This window comes from Delphinus delphis, chromosome 4, assembly GCF_949987515.2.
Source record: "Delphinus delphis chromosome 4, mDelDel1.2, whole genome shotgun sequence".
Lineage (NCBI taxonomy): Eukaryota > Metazoa > Chordata > Mammalia > Artiodactyla > Delphinidae > Delphinus > Delphinus delphis.
Window position 1 is genome coordinate 130,392,470 of NC_082686.1, and position 18,753 is coordinate 130,411,222.

The following is an 18,753-nucleotide window of genomic DNA, read 5'->3' on the forward strand; positions in this document are numbered from 1 at the left end:
GAGCTTATTTTTCTCTGACTTTCTCACTCCCCATTCCAGCCCCTCGGGTACGCACGTTACACGATTCCCTAGAGTCAGAAGATGGGATTGGAGAGTTTCAGTACAGAATGTAGCTCTGGACATCACCAAGAAAAAGGAAGGGAAGAAAGAGAAGAGAGGGTAAGCAAAAGGGAGGGGGAAAAGGAAAGGAAGGAGAGAAGGAAAAAAGGAGGGAGGGAGCGCAAGAAAAGAATGAAAGAAAAAAAACAGAAAGCAAGGAGAGAAAAAAAAATAAAGAAAAACTGAGAAAGGAAGAAGCTTCGCTGAAGGGAGGAAAAGGAGCGAGGAAGTGGAGAAGGAAGAGTGTGAGAAATGTTTTTGTCTCAGGTCCATTAGAGAGAGAAATAGAACCCTTATCAGCACTACAGAATCTCGAAGAGGCAGTGTATTTTCTTGAAAGCCCCGAAGCTAAGCAATTCCAAGAATGTTTGGCAAAGCCCTTTGGCGAAGGGTGAGGGGGGGGCGGGCGTGGGGGTGGGGGCTTTCTCACACCCCCACCCCTGGCCCCCTCACAGGATGTGACAGGATTTGGGAGACCTAGAGGAAACCTTCAGGTCACCCAGGGAACTGCTCCTCTCGCTGGTCCTGCAGTGGCGAGGCGGGGTGGGGGTGGGGGGGTGAGAGCGCCGAGACGCGCGGGGCGCGGAGATGTGCAAGTGGCGAAGCTGGACCCAGCGCAGGCGGGAGAAGCCGCCCGACTCCCGGCGCGGGATCTGCTGAGAGACCAAGGTGAGTCTCTCCGGGTGCGGGTCCGAGAGATGTCCGGGTTCCCCGTCGCCCCCGGGCCCGGGCCGAGGCGGGCCCGGAACCTCCCTGGAGTCCGGCCTGGGCTCGGCGCCGCCGCCCGCCGCCAGGAGCCCGCGCTGCTCGGGACGCGCCTGGGCGGACGCACCGACCGACCAGCGCTCTGCGGCGCTCCCCGCCGCCCGCAGACCCAGTGCGCTCATTGGTCGGGATGTGTCTGCTCAGCAGCCTCCAACTTCTCCCGAATCCCATGGGTGAGTCCCGAGAAAGCGAGCTGGCACCTGGGAGCTGGGGGGAGATGGGTCCAAAGGGCGCGAGATTTCCCTCGGGGGCGGTGGGAGCCGTTGGGACGGGAGCCGGAGGGGAGCGGCGGCCGCGCGGAGCGCCTGCGTGGAAGGCGCACGGAGCAGGGTCCGTGGCTCAGGTCCGGCGAGATCAGAGCGCCCGGGACCCCGCGGCTGTGGGCGAGGGAGGCGTGCCCTGGGAAGAAGCTGCAACTGAGACTTGAAGAGTGAGGGACTGGGGTTAGAGAGGGTGACCTGGACGAGGGCTCTGCAAGTGATGTCAGGTCGACTCTTCAGGTTCATTTCCATAGCTTCCTGCAGCCTCTGCCTGGGAGAGTTACGTCCGGTTACTGAGATCAGCGCTACGAAATTGCAGGCTGGCTGATTTGGGGGCTGGGAATTTGCCATTCCGCTGTAAAGACACTGTTTGTTTTTGTTTTTTGTTTGTATTTTAAAGTAAGGTTTGTTTTCATTTTGGTTTCTGTCAGATTTTCTTCTCATTTGTAACTCACTTGCCTATTTTTACTTTCCCTACCCTGAAGATCTTTTCATTATCCTGCTTCTTCATCTTGCTTTAAACCTTAGTTTCCTCTTACATAATTTATGCTGATAGAGTGCTTAAATCTCGAGGGTTGGTTGGTGGGAGTGGTGGTGGGAGTTCTTTTGCAGATGAAAGTTTCCTTAATCTGTCTTAACCTATTTGTAGTATTTGAACAAAAGAGTAATTGCAACTGAAGTGTTCTCTTTATTTATTTATTTTCCAATAAATTTATTTATTTTTGTCTGAGTTGGGTCTTCTTTGCTGCGCGCAGGCTTTCTCTTGTTGTGGAGCACAGGCTCGCGGGCTCAGTAGTTGTGGCTTGCGGGCTCTAGAGCGCAGGCTCAGTAGTTGTACAGGACTGGCTTAGTTGCTTCGCGGCATGTGGAATCTTCCCAGACCAGGGCTTGAAACCCTGTCCCCTGCATTGGCAGGTGGATTTTTAACCACTGCACCACCAGGGAAGTCCCAAATTGTTCTCTTTAGCCTCTTGGTCAAGTTTACTCCTCCTCCATATACGATGCAAATGGTAATTTTATTAAACTGAAAAGAAGTACCTCGATATGCAGTGTCAGCATTTGGAAGCTACTAGTCTGCACACCGACTATGAAGGCATCTAGCTGGCATTATTGCTGGGTTCCAGCACTTAATCTTGGACTCCATGCTGTGTCTTTTGTTGTATAGCAACACTGCACATGGGAGTAATATGTTTGGGGCTTTGCGTTCAGAACTCCGTATTATCAGATCCAGGAAACACCTACAAGTTTCCCTTGTCCGGGGAAACAAGGAGGTGATTCCTCTACCATATGTGCCTCCTCAAATCTGCAGCTATCGTCTAAATATGGAACCTGTTTCTCTCTGTATTTTTTGAATTGAAGTACAGTTGATTTACAATATTGTGTTAGTTTAAGGTGTATAGCATACTGATTCAGTATTTTTGTAGATTATACTCCATTATAGGTGGAACCTGTTTCTCTTGCTTCCTGTGCCTCAGTTTCCGTAATACAAACTGTAATTGCATAGTGTAACCTCAGAGACTTGCAGAAATGTTAATGTACTAATGTGTTGTGAAGATGAACATTGCTTTGGTTTATACTTTTCAACAAGCCAGTTATCCTCTGGGTTCTTTGATTTGATGATGTGATAAAGTAATGTGTACACTCAACTGGTATAAAAATTGCTGCTGTATATTGCTTTGAAACTCAGTTTCTATTTAGGCAAAATAATCTTTTATTCTTTTGGAGATGTTGTCAAGCTGAAGTTTGCAGTATTCTCGTTAGGGTAGATGTCCTAATCCTCTATCCTCTCTTGCGGAAGTGTCTACTTTTTGGCTTGAACTTTCCAACATATCTCCAATTGAGGTGGAATACTTTAAGGATGTAGGTATGTTTGGGGATATCCTGCTTTATATGGGACTACAAGTATCGACTTTATAATTTTTGTATTCTTTTGTATAATTGCCTCCTTTTCCCCCTCTCTAAAATGGGGTTGGGTGTGGTTGCATTGGACATCCAGGTATCTGAGGGATGGTGATATGTTTTTTCCTGAGGTTCAAGATTCTGACCCCTATTTTCTTAAAAGAAAATAGTGAATCAATTGGAATTACTGGAAATGAATGACAAAGTTAATTAGGAGGTTAAACTTGCCTCATTTCTGCTTTGGTCAGTGCTGTTGAAAAGTGCTTCTTAGGAGCAAAAGACTGAAAATTTGCAGGATGTTTATAGGAGGGGCAGATGGAGAGTTTGCAAGTGATTCAAAGATGATATTATTTTGATTCAGGTATAAGGACTAAACAGCTTCAGTCACTGCCTTTATTTTCCCCTGTAACAATTTCTGCTAAGGTGCGGAACCATTAAGAGCCCAGCTGCCTCAGTACCCCAGTCTCAAGGGTAAGAAGTAGACGCCCGGGAAAAGTAACCCAGAAGGGAGAAAGACATAACTGCCTACTAGTTTTCCTGCATGGTGAAAACCTGGTGGCGCAAATGAGCAGCTTCAATTTAACCCATGGCTGCCCTGGTTCCTGGCCCTAGATTTTACTAGAGAAACTAATTGTTTTTTCTAAGAAAGAACTAAAAAGAGAAGTGGGTCATATTATAATATATCAGGAGAACGTTTCTCTAGATTGTTTTCTGAAATATTATCAGAGCAGGGGGAGAAATACTCAGGAAATGGAAATACTCAAGCAAATGCGATTAATATTCAGATGCTCTTGAAGTCAGTCTTGAATTCATCTGGGAGAAGCGGGAAAATTATTCTTTATTGTTTACCTCTCTGTATGGTGTCCAAGCGTTAAGTATGTTTCCATCTTTTCTTTCCCCACCCACCTCCCCTATTAAAAATCCAAGGGCTACTATCAATGCAATTCCATATCATAACCCAAGAAAGAGGCTGTGAGACTAAGCCAACATGAGTCATATAACCATTAAGACATTTTAACATTCAGGTACACTACATTCCACTTTTATTGAGCAGACATGGTTTTCATGGTCTAATAAAATATTTTTATTTGATAGTCTGTCCTTGGTTATAGCCTCATGTAATCCCAGGGACAGCATGCTTAAGACTTTGTATCCAGAACTTTAAAGTCCACCTGTGACTCACTTATTAATAACTCACTGGGGAAATTAAATTCCTAGTTATCTGCTGATAACTGATGGCCTGATCACCCAGGCCATACTTCAAACGTAGAATCCGTTTCTACTTTATCCTGTGCCTCAGTTTCCGCAAAACACACTCTCAGAAAATTATGTGTATTCAACAAAGATTTCTAACTATGAGAGCATCTCTGAGCAGTCACTTCATCTAGGAACTAAATTATATGCTTAATTTGCATCAGGCTATACACAGCTAATCTGTTAGTTTACAATGCTCTTTTCTACAGTCAGGCAGAAAAATTGAACTTGTGTGTTCTAAGCTTTGGTGAATAGCTGATAAAGAGTCACTAGGCCTCTAAAAGAAATATAATGAAATCTAATATTTAGGCTAATATCCCCTTAATTTTACCCCCTAGACTTCTGCAATAAGGTTTAAAGTAGCTATCATTGTATGATGATGCAATTTTCTTTCAAAATGTGTTCTTTGTAATTGTATTCTTTGAAATGTGTTCATTGTAAATGTGTTCTTACTTGTGTAGCTTTGGGCAAGTTACCTGGCTTTTCTGTGCCCCACTATCCTAAGGTATAGAACTGGAATATTCAAATCCGCCTTACAAAGATTCAGTGAAGTAGTACATGCAAAGCACCAAGAACTGTGAGTGGCACATGGGAAGTACTCAATAAATATCAGCTATAATTAGCAGAAGTATTAATATTATTAATTTAAGAACAAGTTAAGTATCTTAATTGTTATCCTGACCTGCAAGGTTGAATTTTTTTAATCATATTTTCTTCTTCTTCAGTTGCACAAAGAAACAGTACTTACGGTTAGTATCTTTCATCCCAGATTGTAAACCATGACTTTTGGTCCAGTGAGTGACCATTTTCAAAATGTTGTCTAAACAGTTAATAGATACCCATATTAGCAGTTGTTGTAATTTTGAACTGTAAAATTAAAGATGTTTTTAAGATGAAAAAAAATACTACAAGTGTTTGTTCCTTTTTGTTTTTATCTGTATTCATATTTAAAATTATTGCTTAGTCAAAACCTCGAAGTATTAGTCATTGATTTCTAAGCTTATAAAGGAAGCCAGTGGAGCAAGCTATAAAATTCACCTTTGATGTTGTACAAAGTTCAGAAGGGTGAGTTTAAAACTTTCCTTAATGATGGTACAGAAGTTATTTGCTTATGAACTGCTGAAGGAATCGTCCGTGAGTATTTAACTGAGTCTCCTTGTCTGATTTTGCTTGGATCTTCAGTGATATGTCAAAAAAATCCAAAAGATTGTGACCAGAATCTGTCTAACTTATGTGACTATAGACTCTTTGCTTTCAGAATCAAAATTTTGACTTTCAGCAAAAAAACTTTTATTTCTAATTTAAAATGAGTTAAGCTTTTACTTTATTCAGCCACATTAAGCATTTAGAAAATTGTATATAGATCTCTTCTTTTTATCTATTGATTAATTTATTATGATTAGTTTGAAAAAAACTTTTTAACGTGTTTTTTTTTTTTTTCCAGACTTTAGGTAATGGGCAGATCAGAAAGTCAGATGGATATAACTGATATCAGCACTCCAAAGCCAAAGAAGAAACAGCGATGGACCCCACTGGAGATCAGTCTCTCCGTCCTTGTCCTGCTGCTTGCCGTCATTGCAGTGACAATGATAGCTCTCTATGCAACCTATGATGGTGAGTTACTCACACACCTGTGCCCACAAACATGCAGAAGACAGTGAAACCTTCATCTTAGGTTTTTCCCATCTATTAAACAATGTGTTAAGGAAAGAGACACTTAAAGATGGTGATATAAAGATTCATTTATAAAATGTAACATCAGTATGCCAAAACACCTAACTTTGACTAAAGTACAATGTGTTTTATGCTTGAGGTAAGTTATTAATTGCCAAGTATGTTTCGTGCACTCGTATGTATTTTAATGAAGATTCTAATGTATAATTTTACTTGATGAAAGTATTCACAATTTTATAGCCAACTTCAATTAGTCAACTTCTGTTGTGTCATTGAAATTCGAAACGGCTTTACAAGAATTTAAGAGGTCTAATTTGAGCCTTAGAAGTTTTTCACAATAAGGATTAGAAAAGGTTGGTTCATTAATGGAAAAAAAAATGATTACCAGACTAAAACAACTGATGTTTCAACTTAATAGACCTAGGGCTTAGTGGTCAGGGATGATATAAGAAATACATTTTTTTCCTTCATTTAAAAAATTTTAAATTTAGGATTTGCTTATTTTATTCCTCTATATTTTCTTCTAACTACTGTCAATGATATATAATACTTAGGTTTTAGTTCTTGCTTTAAGGAATTGATTATTTAATTGGCCGTTTATAAAAGAACAAAAGGTAGGGAGAAAGAATATGTGTATTGCAAATATTTATGCATATATCCTCCTTTTTCTAGATGGTATTTGCAAGTCATCAGACTGCATACAATCAGGTAAGAAGATAGTTTTTAAATTTAATAGTTTTACAATTGATGTATAACATTTAAAAATCAAATGCTAATAAATCTCTATATTTGCTTTGTGTATATTTTTATTTGTTATAGGTCATTAATTAATAGTCAAAGAACATCAAAATATACTTAAGTAATAGATTTGTTAATTTATTCATTCCAAAAAAGAATTCACTCTTTTCAACCCCAGAGTATATGGTAGGGTAGAGATGGAGAACTGTATCTGTAGCTTTATGGAGCTTGCCATGTAATTGGAGAAAAAAAATCAGCACTTGAAATGGCACGCATCATACCATTAAGTGCTAAATTTCTCAATTCAGATCATTAGAGGGGTAAGAATGAAAAAGGGAGTGACATATAGTTCCGTAAAGCAAGGTGGAAAAGTTAATTTGGGAGGGGTCTTGAAGCAGGGCTAGGATTTGGAAGTGGAGGTACAGAAGAGGGAATTCCAAACTAGAAGAAAGAACAGGAGTAAATCGTGTAGAGAAGCAGTGAAAATGTAGGCATGATAGATAGGGACACGTTATGGAGAGTTTGAAAATTCATATTTAGCCTTGATTTTGTAGTAAAAGAGAAAAGGATATTTTCCTGAACAGATCACTCGTTAAGGTAAAAGTTGGAAGATGATTCTGAGAATGCTAGGCTGGGTGGATTGAGTGAAAAGCTAGGGAGGGAGGGCAGGTAGGGGCTGCTTCTGTAATCCAGGTGTGAGCTTAGGAGGGCTGCTTGCAGTGGGATGAAAGAGCTCTGAGACAATGTGAGGAACAATTGGATGGCTTAATAGCACTGACTTGCTAAATGAAGGCTATGAATACTTTGAAAATGACACCAACTTTGAAACCTCAAGGGACTCAGGAGACCGTGGCAGCTCACACTGAAATAGCAAAGTTACGAGGTAAGTTTGTTTTAGGGAGGTTGTGATTAATGTGGATTTAGACCTATTGCGTCTAAGTCAGGGGTAACATCCAAGTGGTGATAGACAGCAAGAAAGTAGAGATCAAGTGAATTTAGGATCTGTCAGCCAAGGGGTGATAGCTGAAGCCTTGGGAATATTTGAGTTCCTAAAAGTAGAAGAAGTGTAAGAGCTGAACTTAAGAGGACATCAAGAATTAGAGTAGAAGGAAAAGAAAAGTCAGAGAAGGGAACAGAGAAGTGTATGGAGCTATAGAAGTCACATCAATTAGAATGTGGTGAAAAAAAGAACATTTTGACAAGGAGAAGAAAGGTGGTAGCTGGCATAGCACCTTGGATATGATCACAGTGTTTATGCCCTTTGACAAGAGATTCTAAACTTCCTTTCTGATGTCTACATTTCTTCCAAGAAATAATCTGTCCCAAATGATTTTTAACCATTTTCTGTTGGATTGTCTTATCTGGGTTTTTGTTATTCACTGACCTTTGCAAAATAGTAATGGGAAAATATTGTGGGATTCTAGGTTATAGTCTAATGTCCTTAGTATGTATGTGCTCTTTGTTTTTCTGTATTGCTTTTTGCCTTTTTTCCCCCCCGCACTGCATCTCAAGTACACTGACCACATGTACACTCTGGGACATGATGTGGGTAGCTTGAGGGAGACCTGATTGGGATACCAGCCATTTGCTCCTCAGTGTAATAACATGCACTTTCCCATCCAAGGGCCTTCCCAGAAACAAAAGAAGTTTCTTTATTCCTCAGGGAAATGGCTGCACAGGTGCCTTGGCTGGGAGATGTCCAGGGTCTCTGTGCCAGAGTTGGTATGTGCCCAAGTTGTCAAAGTTACCATTTGCTTCTCCCTAAATCCTATCTCTCCTTTCTCTCTACCAGCTGCCCTATTATATGCTCATGCTATTCTGTTTTGAGTAACTCCCACTTATGTGTTGCCCTCTAATTATCTCTAAGTGTCTCAGTCCTCAGTATACTTGATGCATCTATTAAGTCTCTTAATCTGTAGGTTCTCTCAGATTTTTCTCCCTCTCACTCTTTTTTCTTGGATTTTATTTTTGAAGAAACTAGATCCTTTGACTAGGTAGGCATATCTTTGTAAAATCCTACAGGTGATTGTACCCCAGAGATCTGAGCAGGTTCCTTTAGTGGTACCCACCTAAGGAGCAATATGACATTTGGAATCTGGAATCTTACATGTGACTTAATGTTTAGAGGTATGGCTTTGGCTTTTTTTTATACTGGTTGGCAAGGCTTAACTCATTAAAATGTATTTAAACTGTATCCTTTAATTGTAGTTTAGAAATCATACCAAATGTAAAAAGCACCGCACAGAACTATACCTTGGCAGAGAAATGTATACAATAGAAGTAGCTTCAGTGGTAAACAAGGTTGCTGAATAGCTGTGTGTTTTTCTTCATTCTGCTCTTTTGGTTCACAAGCTGCTAGAATACTTTCATATTCATAGTTACTCTTCCTCCCTGGGGGGAAAATGATGAAACTCACTCTTATGGATAAAGTTTTTACGCCCTACACACACACACACACACACACAGAGAGAGAGAGAGAGAGAGAGTCCTCTACTGGTTAGAAAATATTTTCTGCCACAGAAAACATAACTATTGCTTTTAGAAGTTGCTTCAGATTAAGAAAACTCTAGGGGAAATCTAGGACAGAAAAAAAAGGGAGAGAGTGAAAGAGTGGAGTGGATGGAAAGAAAAGAAAGACAGAATAAAAGATGTTGAAAAAAATATAAAGTCTCCTACCAGCAATTCTATAGATTACTTTAAAAGATTGGGAGAATTCAAACCTGAGCACAGAAATTGTTGAGAATTAGAAAAGTTAGGTATTGATACCCAAGGCGCTTATTTCAAGTGAAAGTTGGTTTTAGCTGAAATCTTTCTCCTCATGGAAGGGAAAGTCATGGCAAATGCACTTCTCTCTTTGATCCTTTGAAGTCAAGGCATGGAGGTCAAGCCACACCAAGGCAAAAATAAAATACTGCAGAAAGCTTTGGATCATCTTGACATTTGTTTGGTGTTGGGTCCTTTAAATCTGAGCCTCTATAAATTTAAATATTTGTAATATACATAAAATGCTGTTTACAAGACGTACTTTAAATTAACTTGCCTGTATAAGAAATGCATCCCTCTGAAAGATTACACCAGACCTAAAATGAAACAAACACTTCTTAACAAATTACAAGTTAAGGCAGTGTTCAAAACCCTACTATTAAAGTATGAGTAATACTATTCATCTCTTATTTACTATATAAGATTGTTAAAAACATGGAATTATAGAGCTTGGATGTGATTTCTCAAACGTCTCTGTGTAAATCTAAATCCTGAAACTGGCTTCCATTGCATTGCAACCTTACTAAGATTTCAAGGAATCATATACTTTAAATCAGAATTTCTCAGCTTCATCACTGTTAACATTTTGGGCTGGATAATTCTTTGTTATGGAGAAGGGGCCTGTTCTGTGCATGGTAGGGTGTTTTACAGCACCCTTGGCCTCTACCCACTAGGTGACTATCAGCACCTTCTCCCAGCTGTGATAACCAAAAAGTATCTCCAGACATTGCCACATGTCTCCTTGGGGCAGCAGTATCATCTCCACTTGGGTACCACTGGCTTAAATAATCTCAAGAGATCATCTAATGCTTTTCCCTTTGTGGTAGACAGAATAATGCCTCCCTAAAGATGTCCACTTCCTATCCCTGGATCTTATGAATATGTTACCTTATAAGGCCAAAGGTACTTTGCAAAGGTGATTATTAAGTTAAGGATATTGGGGAAATTATCCTGAATTATCGGGATGGTCTTATGTGATCACAAGGTTCTTATAAGGGGAAGGGAACAGGAGGGTCAGAATCAGAGAGAAAAATGTAACAACAGCAGCAGAGGAAGCCAAGTTTGGAGTAATATAGCCATGAGCCAGGGAATGTGTGCAGTCTCTAGAAGCTGGAAAGGGAAAGGAATGGTTCTTCCCTAGAGCATCCAGAAGGAATGCAGCCCTGTTGACCCCTAGAGCCATAAGACAATAAATTCGCGTTGTTCTAAGTCACTGCATTTGTGGCAATGTGTTGTAGCAGCAATAGGGAACTAATAATACACCCTTCCATAGTTCTTTTATTTGGGGGCTGTCTTTGAAGAGTTAAAACACACACACAGTGTTTCTTGCTAAACTAGTGTTTTATTACTAAATTGAGGTATGTAATATAATAAAGTAAAAATAGAAGATAAAATAGAATAATAATAGCTAACACTTACTGAATGTTTATGTGTCTGACACTATTGTAAGCAGTTTACATTGGATCCTCATAATGACCTTGTGAGGTAGGTACCATTATACATTCCTTTTACAGATGAACAAACTTGAGCTAGGATTGCACTCCAGGCAGCCTGACTCCAGAACCTGTATTCATGACCACTTTTCCCTGTTGCCTCAAAGGAGACCAGGAGTCTATCAAACTTTTAATACTCTATGCCTGTACGTACAGTATTTGAGAACAGATTGCCTCCGCTCATGCTAGAACTTGGAACTAAAGGACATAAGATGACTCTCAGAGAGCTGAAATAATTAAATACAGACTAAGAAGGAGGAGAATGAATATTTCTTTGACCAAGAAACAAGCTACTTTACTGAGAACAGCGGATCAGCTTCATCAATGATTTTAGTACATCAAACACAACATGGAATTAAGGGGTTTAAAGAAGCAAACATTAGCAGTGTAGTCCTAAACTCTCCAGGGGATAGAGAAACCAAGTTAAGATACATGAGCCATACAGTTCTCAAGAGAGATCAAGACCATCTGTACAGTTGTGCAGGTTGTACACTGCACAATTGTGGCAGCCCTGAGGGACAGGTTTGTGGAGCATCAGGACCTGGATGAAACCCCTCATAACTATCCATTTCCTTTACTTTAATTCTTTACTCATCAAGCAAACTTTGGATGAGTATTTAAATATTAATACAGGGAAAGGAGGCATTCTGTTCACTTGAAAGATATGTTAAGCTTGGTGAGATTATGTATTCATATTCTGATTTAAAATCACTTTTGTGTGGCTTGAGCTGTAACCCTTGAAGTAAATGAACCTTCCAAATATCTGAACATTTCTTCAAGGACCAGATCCTGGTAGTGCCCTAAGTGAAGTATCTTGTTACCAGCTGGCCTTTTCATGGCAGCAACAAGGAATCTCTGCATTGCTGTGGGCCATGGTCCCTCCTTTCTTGCCTGTTAACACCCCAGAAGCCTCCACGAAGAAAAATGACACAACTAGATGAGTACAGGAAAGACCGCAGACAGACTCTTGAGGGCTGCTAGGCATGTAACAGCCTTTCAGAGTGGGAGATGAGGCTATTTCATTATGTAATTCAGCTTGAAAAAATCCTTCAGGCAATAACGCAGCCGGCATCCTAGTGGAAAGGCTGCTGAAGCACACCTTTGTTAATTTAAATGTGGCATGTGGCAATTTGCTTTGGGCGGCTTCCCTGACACCATTCTCCTGACAATTGTGTAGCAATACTTGCTTCAAAAATTCTCCAGTCAAAATTAGCATCTGTCAATCACATCCTTTCCAAGAAAGGGAGTCAGTGATGTGATGTGATAAATACACACATATGTAACTTTTTTTTTTTTTTTTAACCTTCTGGGTAGATTTTAAGCAGTAGTGCACCATCTTTTTTTAGTGCAAGGTCAAGGTATTGAAAACATAGTATAGTTGGACTAAGTGGTTAAAAGGAAAGAAAATTAGCAATGCCTGATAAGCTTATTTGGAATCTTAAGGTTTATTTTACAACTGCGAACATTACCTGTGAGTAAAGGAGTGGATATAAACGCTAGCTTGCAGGGGGTGGGGTGAGGACCCCAGCTTTATGTTCAACATTGTAGAATGAGAAATATGGGAGGGCCCCTCTGCAGTTGAAGGGTCTTGCTTTGTCCTGCTCACCAAAATCCATGGTGTAGCAAGGTGCTTCCCAATAAGCCTTTGATATAATATGAAGCTCCAGTTAATAATATTGATAGATTTTTAAAGGGAAATTGAAAAATAAAGAGTTACAAAGACTGTAAGGGGAAAGTTACACAAGCCCTTGAATCTTGAAAAATTTTGTTCTCTGAGATCATTCAGAAAAGGAAATTCTGGGGTGGGGGGTGGTTGTTTTGAGCCGATTTCTGACTGATTGAAAACTGGAATAAATTCTCTTTGTTCAAAACACCCTCACCCCATACCCACTAGAAGGGCTATAATAAAAAAGATAGACAATACCACGTGTTGGTGAGGATGTGGAGATTAGAACTATCATACATAGCTGGTGGGAACGTAAAATATTTCAGTCCATCCCAGTGCGATATATAAAAAGCATTTTGGAAAACATTTGGCAGTTTATGTGGAAAATTAAACATACACTTTCCATAAACCCAACAATTTCACTCCTAGGTATTTACCTAAGAAAAATGAAAATACATGTCCTCAAAAGGATTTCATGTGATTTTTAAATTACAGCATTATTCATAGTAGCCAAAACATGGAAACAACCCAAATACCCCTCAACAGGTGAATAAACAAAATATGGTATGGGTATAAACGGGAATACTACACAACAGCAAAGAGGAGCAAACTGTGATACATGCAACAATAGGAACCTCAAGAATGTTATACTAAGTAAAATAAGTCAGACAATAATAAAACCTGCATATTATATAATTTCATTTATATGAATTTACAGAAAAGGCAAAACTGTAGAGGCAGAAAGTAGAATAGCTATTGCCTAGGGCCTGGGAGTGGAGCAGGGATTCCTGCAAATGGGCAAAAGGAAACCTTTTGGGGTGATGGAATTTTTCTAAATTGGATTGTGGTGATCACTGCACAGCTGTATAAGTGTATTAAAAGTCATTGGGTGAATCTTATGGTATGCGGATAAAAAGCAACAAAATCACCCTTATCCCTTTTTTTCCCATCTCTCCAGTGTCCATTTGTAAGTAATTATCTTCTGTTTTGATCTTATGCTTGTTATTGTAATTAAATATTGAGTCCGTTGATTCCTATTTCCACAATTCAAAGTGATTCTGTGTAGTTTTCAGTGCCTACCAAATCACTAAATAACTTAAGCGTCTCAGTTTGAGTGAGTACCTATTATTTCATCATATTAGTGTTATGTTGATGAAAAGTCTGTGGAAATTGTAAATCAACTAGGAAGTTGAAGTTATTTCGGAATTAGACATTGGAAGCATTGTTTCCATGTGCTGGAGTTTCACTTTCAGAGCAAGTGAGAGATATATGTGGTATGGTAGGGCCAGGTGGACCTGTCATCTGTCAATCAAAGGCGGAATACTGAGTCTACCACAAAGTGGATACTGGTGACAATCATACTTCTGGGAAAATGTGTTGGTTTTTATAAGGGTTCTATGAAGTGTTTCCCTTTTCACCTTGACTACTAGTGTGTCAAGAGATCTGTTTTTAACCTATAATTATAATCTTTGTATACATTTGATTCATTAGCATTATTCATGCCCTCCTCCTTCTTTCTCAGCTAATGTATTTGATTTTATTTCCTGTATCCCTGTAAGGCCACTTTGAATTCTTTTATGAACAATGTAGGTTAATAATTAGATGACTAGAATATAGATAAATTCCAACAATAGATATGTGCAGGAACAAGGCTGTTAAATAGTAAACTTTATTTCAAAGAGATGCAAGTGTTATGAATAATTAAGGCACAATCTTTTGAAAGATTACAGCTTCTTTTTCCACTAAGCCAACAACATGGTAGAACTAAGATGTAAGTCCAGGCCACATCCTGTGTTGTTAGTATGCGATCTTAATTAAGTCAGTTTAGCCCTCCGCGTTTCATTTTCCTTACCTACAAAATTGAAATTAAAAGTGTCTTATTTTACAGAGAAAACAGCAAAGATTAATGACAGCCTATTTCATGTTATGCATCCTTCAAGGAGATGCACCACAGGTATAATGCACAGATATATCCCATTTAATGTGTTCTTTCATGAAAGTAACAGATGCGCTACTTAAAGCTATTTATTGAGGGGGAAAAAAGCTATTTAGTGAGAATCAAAAGAAAGCAGTCAATATATTTTTTAAGTGGAAGGTGTAGCCAAAAATAGAGAGAGGGTAGGGGGTGGAGGGAGGGAGAGAGAGAGAGAGAGAGAGAGAGAGAAAGTACATTTTAGATAGTCTCTGGTAAAAATGTCATCTCTTATTAACATTTTCCTTGACTACTGTGCTCTATGTTAGCACAGGGAGTGACAGTTCAGCCTGTGAATGAACTGTGAAATGAACACAATCAGAAATGGGCACTTGGATCCATGTTTCCTGTAAAGCAAAATGCTTTTTTTTGTTTGTTTTCTGTAAAGCCAGTCAAGCACAACTTGATTTGAACACGTAGCTATTCTGTGCTCACCCTTGCAGGCATTCACTGTTAGCCCTTCCCTCCCCAGTGATTAACCCCTCAAAGTAAATAAGCCAGAGGCCTGTGGTAAGAGGAGAATAACTAGATTCTTGTTATTCAAAGCGTGGTCCACGGTACCATCAGCATCAGCTGGGAACTTGCAAAAATGCAAATTCTCAGGCCCCACCTCAGACCTATTGAATCTGCAGCTGCATTTTTAGTAAAGTCCCCAGGAGAGGAGAGTGCACAGTAAAGTTTGAAAAGCGCTGAAGACTAGTGATTCTCAACTGTGGCTGCTTATTAGGATAATTGGGGAAACTTTTCGAATATACCCATGCCAGACCTCCCTCCTCTCTGACACACAGAGTTCCAGTTCCTTCAGCGGAGTGGTCTCTGATAAGTGTTGGGGGAAAGGAATTTAAGTAAATAAATTGACATTAAGATATGTAGGAATTCCCTGGACATTTGCATTTTTAAAAGGTACATGTTAACCAATTGGTTGCTTTAACGGGTGCGATTTCAGACTGTGCCGCTCAGTAAAAACTAAGTCAGAGCAGAGGGTCATTAGGCCTGTTTTTCTACTAATAATGGAGAAGCTGAACCTGGACTGTCCCCCTGAATTTCCCCAGTAGAATGCGGGCACAGATGTTTTCATAGAGACTTCAGAACAATGTCTTTCCTCATCCATTCATCTATTCATTCAGTCATTTTTTTATATTTCTCAAAATCATTAATTGTGCACCTTCTAAATGTTGAGCACTTTTCTAGACACTGGGAGTATGAACTAAGATAAACCCTGTCGTCAGGAAAGTGACAGTCTGGTCAGCATGACAGACCAATAAACAAAATTACCATACGGTTTGGGTAAGTGCTAAGGCAGAGAGAAGCAGTGCTACAGTCATTCTGAGAACAGGGCGCCTAAACCACATCAGTCATTATAGACTGGCAGCTAGAGTGATTGTAACTAACAGGGCCAGGAAAGCATTCGCAAGAGGAAATGTCATCTGCTAGTTCAGAAGGCCACTCAGAGGTTGCCAGGCCAGTGGAGCAGAGGGCAGCATGTGCACAGGCTGGATGCAAGATGCATGCAAAGGCTGGGTGAGTGTAGGATCTGCAAGTGGTTCGTGATGGCTGGCGTGTAATGTGAAATGCACTGGGTTATAATTCCTCTTCAAGTCTATAGAAAATGAATAAATATGTTATGGGGAGCATCTAAAGGATTTTAAGCAGAAGTGGAACATATTCAAGCTTGCCTGCTGGCTAGCACAGACTTGGTGAAGCGGAGACAAAGATTTACCCACACAAGGGAATACTATTTCCAGGTCCCGGGTATGAGGGAGAGCTTAGCAAGGTTAAAGAACTGGAAGAATGGCTATAGGGCTGAGTCACAGTGGGCATGAATGTGGATGTGAGAGTGGGGGTGAGAAGGGTGTTTGAGTGCTGGCACAAGAGATAGGCAGAAACTGAATCTTGTAGTCTGTGGTAAAGTGTTTGAGCCTTCCTAATAGCAATGGGAAGTTATAGAAGGAAGGGTTTTCAGTGAAACATGACTTGATCCGAATTGTTGAGAAGGGTCACTGACTGTACCTAAAGAATGACTGGGCAAGGAATTGGGCTACTGCGCACTTAATCTGGATGAGAGCTAAGGGTTGCCTGGATTTGATGGTAACAGGGTGGAAAGAATAGATGGATTTGAGAAATATTTAGGAGGTAGAATTTATAAGGCATAGTGTTTATGTAAATATGTGAGGTTGTGAAAAAGGAGTGAAATGTAACTCAAGTTTCTGGCGTGAGAAACTAGGTGGTAGGTGTTGCCAGTCACTGAGCCAGGGAACACAGAGGAAGAGCTGGTTGGATAATAGGCTGGGGCCCATGCAGCGAAAAGTTCCCTTTGAGACAGTGTAGATTTGGGATACTGGTGAGTCTTCTGTGTGGCGAAGTTCAGGGAAGTCTAGGTTGGAGATAAGGATTCAGGAGTCATCAGCATAGGGGAGAGGTGGTTGAGATTTCCCAGGAAGGAATGGAGATGTTTTCAAAGAAACTGAAGAGGAAGAGCCAGGGAGGTACAAGGAAAATCAGTAAAGTGTAAAATCACTGAAGCAAAAGTTAGAGAGTATGTTCAAAATCAGAGTCTGATCACTGCAGTTAAATGCAGCTGAGAGGTTGAGTAGGGCAAGAAATGAAGGCAGAAAGGAAAAGGTTGAAGATTCCATTGAAGATGGGAAAGTTGATGGATCTTGTTCCTGGGGATGTAAGAGAGGATATATCCAGAGAAAAGATGGCAGGACCCCTCTTAAACAGAGGAGGACCCCCTCTTCCTCTCTTACCAGGGGGAAAGCAGCGATGATAGTGTGCATGCAAGTACGGTTAGAGGCTGAGAAGGATGGGAAGCCATGTGGCTCATCCAGTTACTTCAGTTTTCTCTGTGTAAGAGGAAGTAAGGGTATTGAAGGCTGGAAAGGGCCAGTGTATGGAGTGGAAGGGAAGGCTAAGCAGGACCACGTAGAAAGGCTGTGCACAGAATTGATGGCCCTGTTGAAGCTGAAGGCCATAATTTGAAATGGCATTAAACCAGGAAGTTATGGGGTTTTCCCAGCATCACAGGTAATATCTTCCACAGATATTTATGGAGTACTGTTCTAGTTGCTGCAGATGCAGAAGTGAACAACACAAAGTCCCTGCTCATAAGGAGCTTGCAATAAAGAAGTCAATCAATAAATCTGTAAAAAACATTCTTAAATATCTTAGCCTAGAGTTGGAAGGGAAAAGGTAGGCAGCTGGGAAGATTCAGGGTAGGCTCATGTGCAGGGGCGAGGGAATGAAATACTTTGCTGAGTTGATGGTTTAAATGATGACACCACAGGATGTAGGCTGGATAGAAGGTGAAAGAAAGGCAAAGGAAGAACAGAGTGAGCATGAAGTGAGAATTCTCAGGAAAGTAGAAGAGCAGGTGCAGAGGGAATAAAGAAATGAAAAAACTTCTAAGGATGGGAAGGCCAAAGTGTAGGTTACTCAAGTTGAATATTTCTTGGTGTTAACAACATTAGGACCATGAAAATGCAGGTACAGATGTGGAATGGAGGTGAAGGTCATGAGAGTTTCTAAGGTTAAGAAATTCTTAAGCCAGAGAGTAGCAGAGATTGTCCACATAGTCCCTGATGTTACTTGGGAAGATGGTAGAACATTTGTGGAAGGGAAGACAGAGCGAGGTGTTGAGTCTTTAATAAACAAAGATGAATGTCTAGGAAGTTAGTGGATGACAGAGATAAAGTAGATGAGGTGGGTGGGGCTGGTCAGCTGGCAGAATCCTAAATAAACACAGTGGAGAGGAATGATTTGGAGGCTGCATAGAGTGATAGAAGAAGACTGGTTTTGTTTTTCAGTGTGCAGAGTGCTGAGGGAGAGAGAGCTTCAAGGGAGAGGGTTTCCTTTAAATCAGAGAGCTGAAGGGAGTATCCGTGAGTAGGCTCAGGGCTTAATAAATCATGCCTTCTTGCCCAAGATGACTCTAGAAATGCTCTTCTAATCCTGTTTCCTCATACAACCCAAAGCCCTTTCTTTCATTCTCTAGAGGTAGGATTGTAGGAGATACCCTTCTGAATGGAGGGAAGTGTTTGCTGACAAGAGTCAGATTCTAGAATCATAGGATATGCCACCCGATCTAGAAATTAGTCCACACGGGGTAGGGTTTTCGACTTCTTTGTTGTCATATGTGATAATGTCACTCCAGTGGATCAACAGCAGCCG

General features: G+C 40.4%; 1 protein-coding gene across 6 annotated transcripts in view; it reads left to right on the forward strand.

Annotated features, from left to right (window-relative positions):
* Positions 1–689: 689 nt before the first annotated feature.
* The window catches only part of MME (membrane metalloendopeptidase), a 92,037-nt gene continuing 73,973 nt past the window's right edge, over positions 690–18,753 (forward strand). For 2 of the 6 annotated variants that reach the window (XM_060011459.1, XM_060011464.1), the window contains exons 1-3: positions 690–768; positions 5,722–5,891; positions 6,624–6,659. In XM_060011459.1, the coding sequence (XP_059867442.1) occupies positions 5,732–5,891; positions 6,624–6,659 (196 nt within the window). In that variant the 5' untranslated portion in view covers positions 690–768; positions 5,722–5,731. The other 4 variants (XM_060011462.1, XM_060011461.1, XM_060011463.1 and 1 more) reach the window with 4 other exon arrangements.